The 16596-nt window shown below is 43.3% G+C and overlaps 1 protein-coding gene across 1 annotated transcript in view; it reads right to left on the bottom strand.

The window, feature by feature from the left end:
• Positions 1–16379, bottom strand: part of HTRA1 (HtrA serine peptidase 1) — a 52398-nt gene extending 36019 nt beyond the window's left edge. Inside the window, exon 1 of the mRNA XM_035138717.2 lies at positions 15474–16379. Coding sequence (XP_034994608.1) covers positions 15474–15972 — 499 coding nt within the window. The 5' untranslated portion in view covers positions 15973–16379. The remainder of the gene's footprint in view (positions 1–15473) is intronic.
• Positions 16380–16596: the final 217 nt, after the last annotated feature.

The following is a 16596-nucleotide window of genomic DNA, read 5'->3' as shown; positions in this document are numbered from 1 at the left end:
CCCGGATTTTAATCCATTTCCCACTGTTCTCCCGAATAGAAAAAAAAAACCCAGAAATCCCCCGGAGTTCCTACCTGCCAGAGGCTCCATTTCAGGTGCCGCTCTGCCCATGTATGGGCACCGGAAATCGGGCAGAGCGGCACCGGAAGTCGCTTCTATGCATGTCCAGACACGCATAGAAGTGACTTCCGGTGCCGCACCGCTGCTGATCCCGCATTTTTCAGTGGGAGACTTGGCAGCTATGCTACTGACTGATAGATCAGCCACTTGGCCACTCCCACAGCTCTTGATTCTGCACACTCACTGCCCAGCACATGAGTAAGAGCATTTTAAGCATATTCCATCCTACACATAAGCTGAAAGTGGGTTGGAACTATTTAAATAGACACTGTATGTGCACCAACAGGCTTTGAATAAGAGAAATGCAATGCCAAAAACATGCAACAGACCCAACCACCAAAAGTATTCACTACTGCATTATTCAAAGTTAAATATTAAGAACATAGATCTTATGGTCCATAGACCATAGATCTTTATATTCAGGTTTTGGTTTCCATCAACAGCAAGTTCCTTAAAAATGTAGAAAATAGATACATTTCTTTGCATGTGTTACAGATGGTGAGAACATCTAGGCTTCCCTCTTACTCCAGAGTACTTTTCCAGACACAAAGCAGACTAAATTTGTTGTGAAATCATTGGGACAAATTACATCTTTAAGACTTAATTTAGTTCCCATTGAAACCAGTGAGTACTTAGTCTGGGTCTTAGCCATTGTGTCTGGTTTGTGGCAGGAACCCATACAGGTTTTCCCTAGTGCCTGCAGCCCCCCCCCCTTTTGCTGGAAATAGAAAGGAGGCATGAAAAAGCATTCTGCTGTAGCTAATAGAATAAGTTGTGGTGTGTGCTAGGTTGTGGCATGTCTGTGGCATCCGCAGCAGTTTGTTCAGTTTGCAGATGTGCCCGCAGGCCCAGAAAAGTTGGCAGACCTGGTTTATGGTGATGTGCCTAGAGGGTCGATAGATTTCTGTGTGGCAACATGGATAGCTTCTGAAAAACAGAAAGTCTACAGCCCCGTGAAAGAGAGCTAGTTAAATTTTACTGAAGATTCTGATCTCCATAGACCTTAAAGAAAACGTTTAAAAGACAACGAGAAAGAACAGCATTATAGGATCAGCGCCAGTTTGTTCATGAAGTCAGAGCATACCTCGTTTTCTGCACAGAAACCAAAGTTATGTATGACTTCAGTGTGAAAGCAATGCCAGGGATTCCCCCCCACCCCACCCCAATGGAAAGGAAAAGCTAACATTGGCACGCCTTTTCTCTTTTAGTCCGTATTTTTTAACATATTACTCTTCATAATGGTTACATTTCAGATGCAAGGTCACAATTTGGGTAAGGGATATGAAAGAAAGAAGTAATTATAGTGTTTGGAAAAACAGGAGCAATTATTTAAATGCAACATAGGATGTTTCACCAGGATTAGAGAGAACTATAGGGAAAGCTGATTGAACATAATGTTTCAAATAATGTATGCACGGAAGCTGTTGAACAGTGTTACCAATCCATAAAAATTATATTTAAGCAATAAATATACAGAAGTAATAGTTTGAATTCTCTGTGCGTAATAAAAGGAACGTTCTCCGTAATAGATCTTGCAGAAGACACGTGTTCACCCCAACCTTTTCCTAAGTAGTGCTTTTAGATAGCGGTGTGCATCAACCAATCCCCTTCCAATCAGAATTTGAATTGTTTGTGCTGTGCCAAAAGCCAATGAACCCCCTTCATCTCTCTCAGGATCTTTTTGCCTCCCTTAGAAGCATGTGTGTTAAGTTAAAACATGTTAATAGGTCCATGGAATCTTAATCCTTTTCTCCAAAGGCTGAGAGCAGCAGCACTGTTAGTCAAGCTGTTTAATTTGGAGTTTTTAAAGTTACACTTGGAGAGCCTCAAACAGCTTACTTTTCCATGTGTAGAGTAGCTTGCTACAACACAAGGACCACTGCTCTTCAGGGAGCAGTGGTAAAACAGTGCTTTAAACTGAAATGGGCTGGAGAGACAAATAGGTCCTCGTTTTATTCTTATTCAGATTTCTTTACTGGTTGCTTTGCTACTTATTCTTATGCAAATTATAGTTAGTATTGTGAATTCTCCTGTGGTTATGCTGTTATTCACACTGCATAGCCGTTGTTGTTGTTGTTGTTGTTGTTGCCATGATATTGTGCTGCTTTGTTTACACTATACAGCAGAGATGCTAGGGTCCTAGGCTATGGCTCCAGGTGTTGCTGCACTACATCATTGACCATGGCAATGCTAGCTGGGTCTGATGAGAGATGCAATTCAGTATCTGGAGGATAACAGATAGGCCATCCCTCTTGCAGAACTTTGATGGATGTCCCTTTATGTTCTTATATGGTCAATTCACATATTCCTCCCCCCCCCTTTTCTATTGTATATTAACAAACCATTTAATAATTTTAGTTACAATCCCAAATCTGCAGTGCTTCTCGCTGGCTCTGCTTTATCTACCAGGGCATGTGAATTGAAACCAGATTGACAGGCACATCGTCATTAATAGAAAACCTTATGCAACATTGTAAAACACAAGAGGATGCACTCTTCATTGTTTGTAAATAATAAAGCTGCTTAGTCCTGAACAACCACTACAGAAAACAGTATTTGTGTCTGTTTCCATGAACACAGCCTTTATTTCTAATGTCTTGCTTAACATCTGTTATAGGAAAACAAAACTCTGGATAACTAATGAATGGGCACTTCTTTGACCTCTACATAGGATAAATTCATTCAATGTGAATGGTTTGTTTGTTTGTTTGTAGCATTTTTGCTCTACTTCTCAGCCAAAAAAGACCCCTGAGCAGTTTGCAGATAAATTGAAAAAAAAAAGATAGACTCTGCTTTTAAATACAAGGCACAAAACAAAATAGGGACGGGGTGGAAGGAGGAAAAATATGACAGCATAAAGCTATTTTAAGTGTGGCTAAAGTTTATTTTCAGTGTTGCCTGCCCATCTGGTGTGTCTCAGAAGAAAAACTCATTGCCCTTCAAATGTGAAAATGTACATACTTTTTTCCTACACTACAATTCCACGTTGGAAATTGTAATGGATGAAACAGCTCTGAGTTAAGATTTGAACCTGGGATTCACAGTTTTTAGTCTAGTTCCTGGCTAGGCTAGTCCCTTTTAATTATTTTTTTAAAATAAAAAATAAAGAACGCAGTCATGTTTGTTCCTTCATGCAGGAATAGCTTGGCTCTAAACAGGAAGTCTTTTCCCTGCTAAATTGTAAACCACAGTCAGTGGTGTATGAATCAGCCGAACATCTTCACAACTATAGTGGTAGCAGCTGCTACAAAACATCGGCAAGAAAAGCAGGAAAATAGAACATTTCTTGGTAAAGAAAAGTGAGTGTACTGCTTAAAGTAGGTGTTGACAATTCATGAGTTAACGGTTCTATTCTCAACTGCAATAGTCATGGTGAATCGCATTTAACCACAATTTCTCAACCCTACTTTTGAAATGGTTATAATATTCTATCAAAGATGGCTAGCATAAAGTTTAATTAAAACTTGGCAAGCTGCAAAAGAAGCTACCCTTAAAATTACCAAATATTGCCAGTGGGCTTCCTACCATTATTTATAGCATTTTGCATTCGCTCCATCAAAGCTGTCTGGAAATTACATCAGGGGAAATATTCAAGAAGCATTTATTGATCTTCAAAATCAATGAGGAAGAAAGCTTTCTGACGAGACAGGAAGGGAAATAAACCAAGGAGAACAGTGCCAAATGACTAAAATAACCCAGGACTGACAGATACTCAGTAGCTGATGAAAAATGGGGATTGGGGCATTTCTATAGCAAATGAACTCCAGCATTAAAGGGCCTGTCTTACAAAGGTTCTGCTCAGGAGCCTCAGATACAATATATGGAACAATGCTGGAAATGATTTCTAAGAAGGCAAAATATGCAGTGGGGATAATGAAACAGACAAGACTAGGAGTCATTACAGACCCTGTCTCAAATAGAGTAAAAGGTAAAGGTAAAGGGACCCCTGACCATTAGGTCCAGTCGCAGACGACTCTGGTGTTGCGGCACTCATCTCACTTTGTTGGCTGAGGGAGCCGGCGTACAGCTTCCGGGTCATGTGGCCAGCATGACTAAGCCACTTCTGGCAAACCAGAGCAGCGCACGGAAATGCCGTTTACCTTCCTGCAGGAGTGGTACCTATTTATCTACTTGCACTTCGTGCTTTCAAACTGCTAGGTTGGCAGGAGCAGGGAACGAGCAATGGGAGCTCACCCCGTTACGGGGATTCGAATGGCTGACCTTCTGATCGGCAAGCCCTAGGCTCTGTGGTTTAACCCACAACGCCAGTTTTCACTTAGGTGAAAAGTGAGGAAACTTGAAAAGTAATATAAGCTCCTGCTGACATAATTTGGTCCATCTTTAATGGTGTTTAAGGGATCATACACCAACCACAGGATTCCCCTTTATACCACTAATTCTACCCACTGACATTATGCATCCTTAAGAGTTATTTGTTGCCATTAATGTTAGCCACGGTTAACACTCGCTAGTTTTTTTCCTCTTAAGCAGGATTCTGAACTTGCATCAAACCTCAGTTAAAAGAAAGCTTTATTAAGAGCAAATCCTGATTAGCATTAGCGTTTGTTAATGTGGCAACTTAACCCTTAAACTGCGTAATTGGGGATTCTCACTTAAGAGGGTGGAGTATTGAAGTGCACAGTTCTGCATTCTGTTCCACATCCTCACCAGTCAGGCTGTGGACCATCAGCACTGGCCCAACCTATTTCAAAGCCTGTAGTGAGGACTCCCTTGAGTTGCTTGCATGAGCAACTCACATAAGCCAAGATTAAATATGTCTTAAAATATAAATTACGTTTTGTTAATAAAACTGAACTATCAGGATTTTAAGAGGATGTTCAGATTTAACACCAAACCGTAGATCAGCAGGACAGGAACCAGCCTCACCCTCACATAGATACTCTTCTCCTTGTACACTGTGAATCCAACTCTCTCCTGTATGTTGCCAAACCATGGTTTGCTTGGTTCACATGTAATGGGAAACTATGGTTTGTAAACAAGTGGTAAGGAAAGCAATCACAGCATGTGAGTTGAGGGGATGTGGGAGTTTGAGGCACATTCATATAGCACTAAACTATGGTCTGGTGTTTGGTCTGAACCAAGCCAATGTGACTAACTCTTTATCCATGACCTACTTTCTATCTACATTTACCTGCTTTGATTTGAAAGGTAAATTCTTACTCATTTTGCCAATTAAATTAAGAACATAATAAATAAAACATGGGGTTTTCATAATTACTTCTACTCTGATGGCCAGGATACAATGCTGAAGGGAAATAAAATGGTCAAAGGAAAATAGGACTCAATGTGGTAACAAAAATGTGCACCCACATTTGGGCTTTATGTAAATTTTTGACATTTATCTTTTGGAAAACAGGATGCAGCTATTCCATTTAGTAGGATGTTCTAGTGAAAGAGAATGTTTGATGAGTGTTAATATTCAGTATACCAGAGAGTATTGCTGTAGGCACAAAGAGCCAGCTGTCTCCATGAAATGTCTCAATAAATAAATACAAAATAGCCTACAAGACCAAAACAAAAAACCTAAAATACTAACAGAAAGATGGAAAAGACAGCTCCTACATAGTGCTGAAGCTTTGTAAATCTTAGTCAAATATCAAAGCAAACTAAAATGAGTGCCTAGGAGTTTAATCATTTTATGTTTGTTTCACAACTAGCTACAAATTTATCTGGATACATGTTTGAAATCCAAGATCCCATTTACAACATTTTATTCCTGGAATTCAGCAAGCACATTGAAAGTCTACTTCCAGCCACGTGTTTCTCCTAAATCTGGCATAATAAGCTTTTGGTAATAATTCAGCAACGTTTGTGTAACAGAAAGGATAATCAAGTTTTCAATCAAAACGTTTTAAAAGTCTGCACCTGAATTAATACTTGTCCACTCACTCCCAAGGCTTGCTCTAAATTTAGAAATCAATATGAATGCATCTTCAGTGTGCCAGTGTGGTGTAGTGGTCAAGAATGGAGGAGGAAGGGAAAGGAGAATTTTAGCCGCTTTGAGACTCCTTCAGGTAGTGATAAAGCAGGATATCAAATCCAAACTCTTCTTCATCATCTTATTTGTGCACAGGTAGAAAGTAGCAAGGCTTTAGCTTACTTGCTTCACTTTTCTCAATGGGATGCTGCCACACATACACATGAGCAAGTTAGCATGTGCTGAAAGAGTTCATCAGTGTTTTACTCTGTAATGTTTTTTGCTTTTCTTTGGCATGCCAGAACTTTGGGGGGGGGGTAGAGTTCAGCCTAAGGTCCACATTAAGAGACAGAGAACTTCATACTACAATTAATCATCTAGACCAAGAATGGCCAACTACTATGGTCTCAGAAGTTCACTCTATTCCCCAGGCAGTAGTCCAAGGACTGGGAAAGTCAACCTCATAATAAAATTGGCATGATTTATCAGCAAGCACTCTGCAGCTATGGTGCACGTACATGCAAGGCCAAAGTACACAAGATACTTTACTTTGTGGCTTCCGGTTCCGCTCTGCCTTAATGGAGGCAGCCCCCATGACAGCAGGAGATCATTGGCGAAGGAAAAACAAGGATGATTCAGGGTAACAATCGTCCTTGCACATTCCCTCCAGGGTCCTGTTAGCTAGGGATCATGGGAGTTGTAGGCCAAAACATCTGGAGGGCCGCAGTTTGGGGATGCCTGGTTTAGATGGAAACTTAGGGCTGATTCTTCCCCATCCTTTATTATCTATGAAGTGAACTGAATAACACTAAGAGGAATTGGAATTAAATTTAATTGGAAATATATTTGCTAATATATCCTCAGCTGGAAGGAAGGATGAAAGGAGTCTGATAAGGTTCTTTATTGGGTCAACTGCAATTTGATAGACCGCTTTTCTTTCCAGGCTGAGAGGGAAAATGGTGACAACAGTTTATTTACTGGTATTTGAATGATTGGTATTAATAATTGTATTATAAGTTTATATTGTTATAAATGAGGCTATTATTGGACTGTAATTGAAAACAGGTAAAAATTTATTACAAAAAAGGATACTTTACTTTGTAGCTTACCCCAAAGTGCAAGCCCTCCACACACACCCCCAAAAGGCCCCTATCAGCATGAAGTGCCCAATCTGGATTAGGTGACAATAAGGCTTTAACCCTTTGTTAAACCCTAATAGGGCCCATTGGCTTCCATGGTAGCAATTTGCTTCAAATCTCCTGTTTTAAGGGGAGCTTATTTCCCGTGTCAATGGAAGGCAGAAGGGACATGACCCAGATTTGGATGATTGCAAATTGTTAAAACCTCCCTTCTCCCCACCCTTTCCATGCTAGGGCCTCAATTCAGAAGAGTGGGTTCCATGGTAGCAATGTTGTTGTTGTTATTGTTGTTGTTGTTGTTGTTGTTGTTGTTGTTTGAGCAGAGGAACATGCATTCGAGAACAATTATAAAATAAATGGCATGTGTAGTTAGAGCCTTAGGCATAATGTGTTACATATAAATATGTTTATGTGTATTTACAAATCCAAGAAAGGGAGCTGTGACATTAACATGTGGAATCTTTGTATCTTACAACTTGCAAACATTTTTGATGGAGCAATTGGGCATAAAAAAAATGTTGACCAATGGACTACCAGTCCATTGCAGGATACTGAATGAAAACACACTTTCCTTGTCCAGTGGCCTCCTGAACCTCTCCTAAAGCAGGTCCACACATAGAACCTGTTTCTACAGGCAGGTTACTATGGCTAGATTGGAGCATCTATTGTACATAAGGAACAATTATGTTTTACTTAAGCACTGTATTTGCAAATAGTTATGTTATCTTTTACATTAGTAAAACTTCATTATAGCAAACATTTCCCCAGCACAGCAGGTTCAGGGCTGCAGCTTGTATAGTCCGTGGAGCTGGCCTCTCGACCGACATACGCTCTGAAACTTGAGTAGCTTTTTATGAACTCACTTGAGCAAAAGTCAATAGATAGAGCACTGTTTCTATCATACAAAATTTTGCTTGTATTAGATCCAACATATCTAGCATACCTCCTCCCTCATTTGCAATCTCCAGGAAAATGCTGTCTTGATTATTCCATCAGCGGACCAAGTTCATACAACGAGGGTATGTCTATAGCAATTCTTAGCATTCTTCCACTGGAGCCTTGCCATATCTCAAGCTGCATTCAGAAAAAGACGACCTATTTTCAGGCAAGTGTTTTGCAGCTACAACAAATATGAATGTGGAGTTTTAATGTTTTTTTTAAGGAGTCTTGTGACTTATTAACATTTGTTTTTTTTCAAGTATCCGCAGTATTTTCAGATAGGCTGATTATTAAGCATGGGCAGAGCAGACCAGCCGCACAAAGAACACAACATGCCCAGAAAAAGAAACATTTGAGGAACACATTATTTCTCCCCACAAAACAGGTGGCTGGGCCATTGGGCTGGAGCTTCATCAGCCAGCAGAACAAATAGGGCGACGATGGTGGAGCTTCTCCAGCCTGGAAGGTGAGGTTACATGTCAGACAAGAGGCAAAGGTGGGTGGGGCATTGGATTTGACAGGAGGCTACATGCCAACAATGCCAAAGCATTGGGTTTCTAAGCACGTACAATCCTCCATCAAGGCAAGCGAGAGCCATTGTCACAGTGCAAGGAAACATTCCAGAGAGGCAAAAGCACTTGAGGAGCAATAGCAGAGCACGCAACACTCCTATCCCTGCCTATGAAGCAGTGATTTGGGGGTGGGGGTGGTAAAGGAGCACTTCAACCTCTTGGTCCAATTAAGCGCTTGCAAAAAGGAGGGATCAGAGGGAGGAGGGAGAACTGTGCACTGGAACTCATTGCTATCCTTTTGAAAAAGGAGCAAACCATGTTAATCCTGGGAATTACATTGAAACGTATTTCAATTAAGAACCTCATTTTGTAAAAAGGGAAACAGTGTACTCCCTGAGAAAGTTATATGAAATAAAATACCCAGAATTACACACTGGCGTGTTTATTGAGACCATTCAAGCATCCTTTATATGTTGCTATAAAAAAGAACAAACCTAGGACCCAAAAGTTGCTTTTGCTGCCTCAGGGATGAGACCTGCTTTTCCAGTCCCTCTCTTTTGTTCCTACTGACATCCCGACAAAGCCCCAGCCGGAGGAAACACAGGCACACACTGCTTCTCCAAAAAACCCCTCCAAAGTAGCTCATATTCATAGCACACACATTACAGTCAAGAGGGGGAAAGTAGTGGGGGAAACAAAGAGATGTCTGAAAACCAGACGAGAAGCCTAGGAACTGGGTAATCAGGTCAAAAACTAGACAGGTGGCAACATTTAAATACTGCTCTGTCCAACTTTGTCAATTAAATGATGTCAGAGGTGCTGAAAGGGGGGTGGAATCAGCCAGTGTCTGAAGAATTCTGAAAATGTCTGAAATTTGCACTATTAGCAGAAGCCAACGGAATAAGTTTTTGGGCTCAGATCCCAAGTTGCTCCTCCGTTCACATGAGGGCATTTTTTTATTTTTTATTTTTGCCAAACCCCACTCCCAAGTGTCCCCCAACCCATAGCAGCAGATTTTCAGGGGACTACAGAGGAAGAAGAAAAGGCCAGGCTAAATGATCAAAGGGACAGATAAACCCATGTGTATAGCTCAGTGTGCATGAGGGATGGAAATCCTTTCATCTGTACGGGGATGGATCCTCAGAGGGACTGAAGTATCTTAGTTTGTATCTTTGTTAAAATCTGTTCATATCTTCTCAGGAGGACAAGTTGAAGCTTCCACAAGGGAGTCCTGTTTAGCAGACATTTGAATCATTATCCTTTTATAAATCCTTGTAGGGTTCTGGAGAGTTTGTGAAGATATACATGTATTGGGTAGGCTTCAGAGCACCCATTTAAGTTTCTGGTTCATGTACTTTTTTATAAGACTGCTGAGGAATTCGAGGTTAGTGTTTTTTCCGCTGGCAACTATGGTTGTTGCTGTTTTATTAGATTCTTGTGTTTGCTAATGTATTGATTGTACATTGCTTTGCCTATTGTCGTTGAAAGCAAAATATGTTTTTCAAGTACTGATAGGCACACACTTAACAAGCATGGGCTTGTACTGAATGGAAGTAATGAACTTTTTCCCATTTTGATTTTACATCTTCCACTCATAGCCTTCTGGGATAGAAAAGCAAGTTTTAAAGGCAATCCTAACTCCCAGCCTAGAGGTTGTGTGGCTGAATGAAGTGGCACAACCCCCTCTGTAACCGAGGACCTGCTACTTGCCCTGAATGTCTGTGCTGGCTACAGTTTAGTGCAGCACAGAGACCCAAATCACATCCCTCTGTCTGCTTGTCCAAGTTAGGACCGAGGCCAGCATATCTTTTGTCAGCTCTGCCTCATTTCAGGGCCTTATGCCTGTCACCTTGTGCTGGTAGGACCAAGTAGAGCTGGGCATAAGGGAAATATCCACTATATCCAAACCCCCTGCAGCAGCATAGATCAGGAAGTAGGAATGCTCTGCAATATTTCCTTCAGCAACTAGGAATGTTTAAACTTTGTAGGGACAAGACAGCTGTACTGCTGTGATGCTTAAAGCAAACATTTTTTTAAAAGATAGACTTTGAGATCACACTGCTAATTACAATGAATGGAATTCAAATTATTCCCAATTGGACACAATACAAATTTAAAACAAAACAAGAACAAAAGGGCACTGCCATTTTTAATGAGGACGCAAAAGAAAACTTCCTGAACAGTTAAAAGTTTTACAAAAAAAAAATTTGTATTGCTTATTCCTGAAGAGCAGCATCACAGCTGTTTATTTCATATTTAGTTATAAAATAAATTATTTTAGCCATGAACTGAAGAGGTGAAGACAAAATATTTTAAAAGTTGTAGCTGCACCCATTCTGAAACTATTATTATTATTCATTTGAATCAATAATACATGACTAATCTTTTGGAAAGCCAAACCATGTTCTAGCTGGCATATAGCCTTCAACAGCAATTTATAACACAAGGTCAGGCCAGTCTCATCTGTCAAAATGCTGGAAGGCTCTTTAGGTCACGGATAGCTCAATTCTATGTATGCTTACATAGCACAGCTCAGTCAGTAGAGCATAGCTCTGCCGGTTAAGCATGAGACTCTTAATCTCAGGGTCATGGTTTTGAGCCCCACCTTGAGCAAGAGAGCCCCCCTGCAGGGGGTTGGACTAGATAACCCACGTGATCCCTTCCAACTCTACAATTCTATGTTTCTAAGAAAGTCCCACCATACTCAAAGGGCTATACTCGCATGTAAGTTTATATACCAGCTGAGCATGAAAGAGTTGTGTTATCACACAACCTAATCCTGAACCCTAATCACTTAAACAGTACTGCAGTGAAGCCATCTTTGTTCCTACACAGAATACAGTTTTGCAACAACAGGAAGCTGACTTATGCTGTGCCAGACCCTTGATTCCTTCTAGCCCAGTACTGTCTACACTGGCTGGCAGCAGCTCTTCAGGGTTTGGGGAAGCCAGGGCTTGAACTTACAACCTTCTGCATGCAACAGCCTTGTGAAGTAGATTAGGCTACATAATAGTAACTTGCATGAATAATAATAATAATTAATTATTTACACCCCGCCCATCTGGCTGGGTTTCCCCAGCCACTCTGGGCGGCTTCCAACCGAATATTAAAAACAGTACAGCATCAAACATTAAAAACTTCCCTAAACAAGGCCGCCTTCAGTTGTCTTCTAAAAGTAAAATAGTTGCTTATTGCACATCTGGTGGGAGGGCGTTCAACAGGGCAGGTGCCACTACCGAGAAGGCCCTCTGTCTGAAAGTGGGATCATACGCACCTCTGCTCAATTGTAAGTTTGGCTGAGCAGGATTTAGGCTCAAATCTCCCCTGACCAAAAAAACATGCTGGATCTCCCTACTGGTTCTCATCACTGATCAGCTTGATTACTCTATACACTTTAATAAAAAGGACATCATGAACTTTATTTTGTCTACCCTCGAACAAAATGCACCATATCAAACTAACCAATAATGTGCAGCTTCTGATGAGATGGGTTTTAGTATTGCCAAGAAGAGGTCCATAGGCTTGTGGCAACCATTCAGCAACCATTCATTCCACTGTTGCTGCTTACTTTGCACATCTAATTCTATTTTCCATGATGTCACTTGACTCAAGGGCACCTACTCATAAAGCTCTTCACAGAAGTTTAGATTAAGCCTTCCAGCTACAGTTGTTGTGGGGGGATGGTTTCATATAAAGTAAGTTCCCATATTATTTTCATATACAAAATGTGTAAAATAGTCTAAGGACTTAAAAAACAGTATGTAAACATGAAAACCTGCAATGTAGAAATGGATGGATGGTTAAAGGATCTAGCAACCACTTTTGATTCTCTTCAACAGCTGCTTGAAGTATGTTTCTGTATACAGTATACTGGGGGAAGGGGACTCTAGATTCCTTAAAGCTCAATGTGTAAAGAACAGATCTATCCCAACATCAAAGCAGCTATTTATTCCACTTTAATAAAATGTGGTTTCAGGCCTTTCTTTTTCGAATGAAGTGTTTGCTCCCATACCTTCTATCCCAATGTCTGCCAGATGTTTATATAACCTTTCTGTCACATTCTTATAAACGGAGGTACTTCAAAGATACTCAAGTTGTCTATGTGCATTCCAGACCACATAGCCTAGTTCTAGAATCCCACATTTAAAACTTCTGTCGCCAGCCCAATGAACTTTTCACTGCATGTATTACCAGATGATCCACTGTTACTAGCTATCAAAGTATAACATACATGCAGCCAGATTCCTCAAGGCCCATTTACCTACAAATTGAGCTGTACAGGGCTTAGGATGCAAATGGGCAGATGGTGGTAGGACTTAACTCAGGTCCTGCTAATTCCCTTTAAACCAGGTTGGGTGGAGATGATTTAAAGTGCAGGTGGAGGGCTGACAGAGTTGAATCCTTGTATCCCCTCCTTTTACACCCCAAGCCACTTTTAAAGGGATTTTATCCACTTCATGGAGCCTCACTGGGAGACAATGGTGGTTAGTAATTGTTGGGACTGATGGGGCAGAAGGCAGGAAGCCAGACCCTGAGACAGGCAGAACCACACCCTGACTGTAAATAAGAAGGCAAGAAGGTGAGGGCTGATGAAGGGGAGACAAGATGTTTGTAGAGCAGTGACCCTTTTGCCCTAATGAACCAACCTCTATTGCTGCAAGAAAAACAGCTAAAAAACACCAGGGGAGCAGGGGGAAGGATTGACTTCCCCCCTCACACTTGATCATTTTAAATTACCCCATCTCAACAACACCACTCTACAATGAAACAATGGCAGACCCATTTTTGCCCACAAATTTATCACACATCTAGTCTGGCCTGGCCTTTACTCCTAGTTGTGCTAGGACTGCAGCCTTACAGACAGACCCTATGTTGATTCAGAAGCAAAACCTAGTGTATTCAGTGGGACTCATTCCCAGGTAAATGTGTGTGGGAGTGTTAAGCAGACAGCAGGTAGCAGATTAGTCAAGGCATAATTCTTGTTGCTTTTCAATAATATTCTTTAAAATGAAAATATTTAGCTAGAGTAAAGCCAAGCCAAATGTTACACAGCAGATGCATAACTGTCTCTTAATATGAATATAGATATTTATGAAAAGTAACTGGAAGATTCTGGAAATTTGAATGGAGGAAAGGAGACTGATTAACCCTTTCCTCTTGGCTGCTTTTCCATTCACAATTGCATGGTTTTCTGGCCACAGAAGAAACATATAAGTATTTGTATATTTTGCCCTGCAAAGGGGAAAAGCAGCTGGTGAGGGGAAGTTAAGGTGGGGAAATGGCCAAAGTAGAAAGAGTTAAGCAAGCACTCACCTGCTATGTAATCTGGCCCTTAATGACCCTCAAGCAAAAGACAGATTTCAAATGTAAGTAACAGAAAACTAGCTCCTTGATATATGGAGACATTATCCACGATGAAGGCTGCAACAGGCTGACATCTGAATCTATACAGGATTGTGCTCTAAATATTCAAAGGACTATGATCAATGGATGTAACACCATCACAGACAGTCTGAACCACCCTATGTTGTCTTGCTCAACTGCTTCATAACATTATATAGTACAGAATTAGAGGATATGCTTATAGGTAGTTATTGTACTTTTTAAAAAAATGAGAAGAATCAAATCTATATTACTGATCATTTACTTTTTTAAAAAAGCAACAGAAATATGGAGCAACATTGGCTTCTTTCACACTCTCCATCCTCACTCTAGAATCCAGCAAAACAATGAACAAAAACTAACCCTCCATCACCATCAGATCACCTCTCAGTGTGCCTACCCAAAAATGGGCTTTTCCAACTTCATCTCATCACATGCTCATTTCTCTTTGATCACCATCAAGTCCAGATGTTTCCCTGCCTCTGTTTCCAGTTCATTACCTTTCTACCCAATCCTACTCCTGTCCTCTTCCCACAAGCACAAACTACCTCTCCCTGTCTCCTAAATCAGACCACATCGATCCATATGCAAACGTCTCTCCCAGCACACTTTCTCCTCTCCACCACCGACAGTGTTACGGCTCACAGCTATTGTTTACATGGACCGGGAGAAGAGGGAGAGAATAATGTGAACTCTCCAAGGTGTTGACCAGGGAATTTGGTTTCTTAGCCATCTGCGTATCAGTAATCCCCGTGGTTCTACTTTAGAGCTCTCTATTGTGCTGCCACCATTAGCGGCCAGAAATAGGACACAAAACAGGTGGATGCTGACGCTGGGGAACTGTAGCCCAAAAAGCGCCCCCCCCCACACAGACACCCTCATTACTGAGCAGGAAACCAACTGAGGTTTTGATGGCTTGATTGATTTTTAAAGGAGCAAATCTAACGCAAGGGGGGAAACCTGCTGGCTCTCTTCGGTATTTTCTTCTTTATTTTTTGTTCATACGTGCCAACTTGAATAAAATATTGGGGTGGGGGCTGGTAAGCCCCGCCCCACATAATCGATCACATAACACGGTGCGCACCCACCATTTGAATGGCAATACTAAACTTCAGGGGGGGGGCTCTCAAATATATTATTGGGGGGGCGGAAGGCCCGCTAGGTGTTGGCTCCTATGCGTTTCTGTTTGGCTACAATCTTCATTTGATTGCCTTATTAATAGATCTGAATTGGCCCAGTTTTCCCATTTCAATACAAGACCTGATCCTTGGAAAGCCGTCGAGTTGTTGTTCTTTAAAGAACTCCTGAACATATGCAGAGTGCACACAAAAAACAAATGCTCCCAGCATGGGACGCCAGCTCAGCTGTAGCGCCCTGCGCACCCGAGGGGTCCTCCTAATGTGCCATGCCCGCTCCGAGCCCTTTCCCCCGCTGGAGGCTTACCCTGCCCGCAGGCGCCTCGCTGGATGGCGATGACGGCCGGCTGGCGCTGGCCCTCGGAGAGCCGGCTGGCCGCCCGCAGCTGGCACACGTTGCCGTAGCTCCTTCCGTCGTTGCCGCACACGGGCTCGTTGCTGGCGCACACGCAGCGGCCGCCCTTGGCCCGCCGGCGCACGGTGGCCGAGGCCGCCACGCCGGGCCCGCCGGGCGACACCACGCACAGCAGCCCCTCGGCGCACGACGGCTCCCCGGCCGGAGGGCCCCCGCACGGCTCCCCTTCCTGCGCGGCACAAACCGGGCAGCAGCCGCACGGGTCCAGAGACTCGCCGCTGCCCGCGCACCCGGCCGGCAGCTCCGGGCAGCGCGCGCGGTCGCAGCGCTCGGGGCAAGCCCGCTCCTCGAAGCGTCGCCCGTACAGCTGAGCCCGGCAGCCGGGCGGCGGCCGCAGCAGCAGCAGCAGGCAGAAGAAGCTCAGCGCCAGCGGCCACAGGGCTCCCCTCATCGCTTTGGTGCGCTTTCTCTCTCAGAATAGGCGGGAAGCGGGTGGAGAGAGGCGCGCGGCGGCAGCGGGCAACTGGGGAGCCGCGTCTGGAGCGCCAGAAAGGCGCGCGAGGCTGAGAGCGGAGTCGGAGGGGTTTGCAGAGCGCTTCGCCGCCTGGCTCGCCGAGGCGCGCAGATGGAAACGGCGGCGGGGAGAGCAGCTTTTAAACGGAGCGCCTGGGGAGGGAAGGCAGAGAAGATGCCGTGCGCGTGGAGAGCGGCCCGTCGGTTGGCCGCGCCGCCGCCGCCTGGGAGGGGACGTGGCGGGGTTACACAACCGCCGGGGCAGCCAGGAAAGGCAACGCGCCGCCGCCGCCACGCCAAGTGGGGCAGGGAGCCGCGGCAAGCCGTAAAGCTGGCACCCGCCAAAGCCCATTTCCACCAAGCCGGAGGCGGCGGCGAGCCTGGGCCGGGAAAGTTATTCTAAGCTCGTTGAGCTGCGAGCGCTTAATGCCGGCGGGGCGGAGCTACGCGCTGCCCGCGCTTTCTGTCAACCTCAGCCAAGACTCCCGAGAGGAAACAGGGACATTCTCTTCGACTTCGCTTTAGAATAAAAAGTCCCATAGGAGCCAACACAATAACATAT

This window comes from Zootoca vivipara, chromosome 5, assembly GCF_963506605.1.
Source record: "Zootoca vivipara chromosome 5, rZooViv1.1, whole genome shotgun sequence".
NCBI classification, from domain to species: Eukaryota; Metazoa; Chordata; class Lepidosauria; order Squamata; family Lacertidae; genus Zootoca; species Zootoca vivipara.
The sequence above is the reverse complement of the archived record's forward strand: the minus strand, read 5'-3'. Positions and strand labels throughout refer to the sequence as shown.